The following is a 2,122-nucleotide window of genomic DNA, read 5'->3' as shown; positions in this document are numbered from 1 at the left end:
TCAAATCACCCATAAAACCCCATACCACTCTTCCACCTTCAATTTAATACAGGGCAATTAAAATGCTAAATATAAAAATCTTGGGCCCAAAAGTCTTTGTGGGTCCAAAATTATAATTGGACCTAAAACAAGCCACCCTTCGGACCAAAGTCCGGTCTATCATCGAATTGGGTCAAGCTCAATTTAAGTAGTTCAAACCGGCCCATTAACTGTCTCAAGTTCCAATTTTATCCTTCATCATGAAGACAAAATCCTGAAATTTTAGCGTTTGGGAAGCGAGAAAGTGCGAGAAAAATGAGCGGACCGGGGAAGAAAGTCGTCGATGTCGCGTTCAAAGCATCAAAGAACATTGATTGGGAAGGGATGGCTAAGCTTTTGGTCTCCGATGAGGCTCGCAAAGAGTTCGCCACTCTTCGTCGCACTTTTGATGAAGTTAACTCTACTTTACAAACCAAATTCAGCCAGGTCTTTTTCTTATATTCTCTCTAATCCCTAGCTCCTTTTTAGCATTTTTATTGATTTTTTTCATAGATTTGTTGGGTTAATCCGTTGATTAGATCTTAGGGTTTTAGTTTTTTAATGATGATTTTAATATTTTATATTGAAATAAATTTTCAATAAGGTTGAATTTTTTTATTCAAGGTTTGATTTTGGAACATTTTTTTTTTCATTTTTAAGGAAATTTTAGTTTTGTTCAAGGTTTCAGTCCTATCTTGTTAATAATCCGATTTCTTAAGCAGGAACCTGAACCCATTGACTGGGAGTACTATAGAAAAGGAATTGGCTCTCGCCTGGTAGATATGTACAAAGAGGCATATGAGAATAAGTTAATTTGATAGTTATCATTTTTGGCTTACTCTCTATCCAATTTTCCAGTCATCCTATATATGGTTATGCTTAGATCAGTTGCAGGTCTGTAAAATCATAAATTGTTTGTGTTCCTGAATTTGTTACTTTGAAGATCATCTCTATGGTACAAGGGAACTATTACTTAGTTGGATGCTGATATGGTCACCTTAAGTAGCTAGCTCTTTCCTTTCTTCACACTCAATTTTTGGGGTTTTGGAAGGGGTATTATTAAAGTATGGATTTTATTGCTATTGCTTTATATTTCTCTGACTCTTTTTTACGGAAATATCAATGCCTGACCTATATCTGGACCATAGATATGGGGATATGACCCTTCAAGCCTACAAATTCTTGGAAAAATGTTGAATATACCCATTTTGGACATTTAGCCTGATCTGACACTTGCACTCGAGTTTGCGTAACACAGTTATCAATCATTTTCCAGCTCCAGATCTCCTTGATCTTTCCTAGACCAGTTCCATGCCCCATACTTCACTGAAAGTTAAATGGAAATCAATTGCCAATGAGGACATTGTTTAAATTGGCTGCTATTTTGTTTACAAATACAATTCTTATTTATGTGCAATTCACTTGTTGAATGCTATTAGCATTTAACAATTTCAGATTAATGCCGTAGATGTTTCATTTCAATAATGCTATTATGTGATCAGATTCTTCTGGACACCAAAACTTGAGATACTCCTATACTTATGTTCGAAGTAGAATGAAGAAAATATAGACATCTAGCTACTCAATTCTCACTTGTCTACAATTTCTAGCAGTTGAAGTAATCATATTTATCATGCTTGTTATAAGGTTTGGATGGAGTTTTGAGGGATTCGCCGTTACAAATGTTACTCTTCCATTGCAGGTGTAGAGATCCCCAAGTTCGTTGACACCGTCACTCCTCAATACAAACCAAAATTTCATGCATTGGTGAGAATCAATAGGATAATTGACTCTCTTTTACCCTGTCTCCAAGTTTTTTCCTCGAATGATGTGCTATTTATTTGTGGTTATAGCTTGTAGAATTGATCTCTGAACTTATCTTGAATTGTTTTTTGAATTTAGTTGATATGAATTTGTATTCCTTTTACTGATGTGACATTAAAGGTAATTTGACGGAGACATGTGAGTCACTTGGTAGACATAAATTTAAAAAAAGAAGATAAAAAATATTATCTAGATACAGTTGAATTTGGACACCTATTTATTTATTTAGATTCATTCTATATGTATTTTTTAATAAGTATTTTTTTATTTTTTATAAAAT

The 2,122-nt window shown here is 34.0% G+C and overlaps 1 protein-coding gene across 1 annotated transcript; it reads left to right on the top strand.

Moving 5' to 3' along the window:
• The first annotated feature begins 269 nt into the window (after nt 1–269).
• Nucleotides 270–1,878, top strand: LOC107898221 (ATP synthase subunit d, mitochondrial). Its single transcript, XM_041091392.1, has 3 exons — nt 270–465; nt 741–822; nt 1,721–1,878. The coding sequence occupies exons 1-3, from the start codon at nt 295–297 to the stop codon at nt 1,876–1,878; spliced, it is 411 nt and encodes a 136-aa protein (XP_040947326.1). The 5' UTR covers nt 270–294.
• Nucleotides 1,879–2,122: the final 244 nt, after the last annotated feature.

The sequence above is a fragment of the Gossypium hirsutum genome, chromosome D04, assembly GCF_007990345.1.
Source record: "Gossypium hirsutum isolate 1008001.06 chromosome D04, Gossypium_hirsutum_v2.1, whole genome shotgun sequence".
NCBI lineage: Eukaryota > Viridiplantae > Streptophyta > Magnoliopsida > Malvales > Malvaceae > Gossypium > Gossypium hirsutum.
The sequence above is the reverse complement of the archived record's forward strand: the minus strand, read 5'-3'. Positions and strand labels throughout refer to the sequence as shown.

Coding starts and splice junctions, on each gene's coding strand:
- LOC107898221 (XM_041091392.1), top strand. CDS start 295: ATGAGCGGACCGGGGAAGAAAGTCGTCGATGTCGCGTTCAAAGCATCA. Junction 466..740: donor TACAAACCAAATTCAGCCAG/GTCTTTTTCTTA, acceptor TTTCTTAAGCAG/GAACCTGAACCCATTGACTG. Junction 823..1,720: donor GTACAAAGAGGCATATGAGA/ATAAGTTAATTT, acceptor CTTCCATTGCAG/GTGTAGAGATCCCCAAGTTC.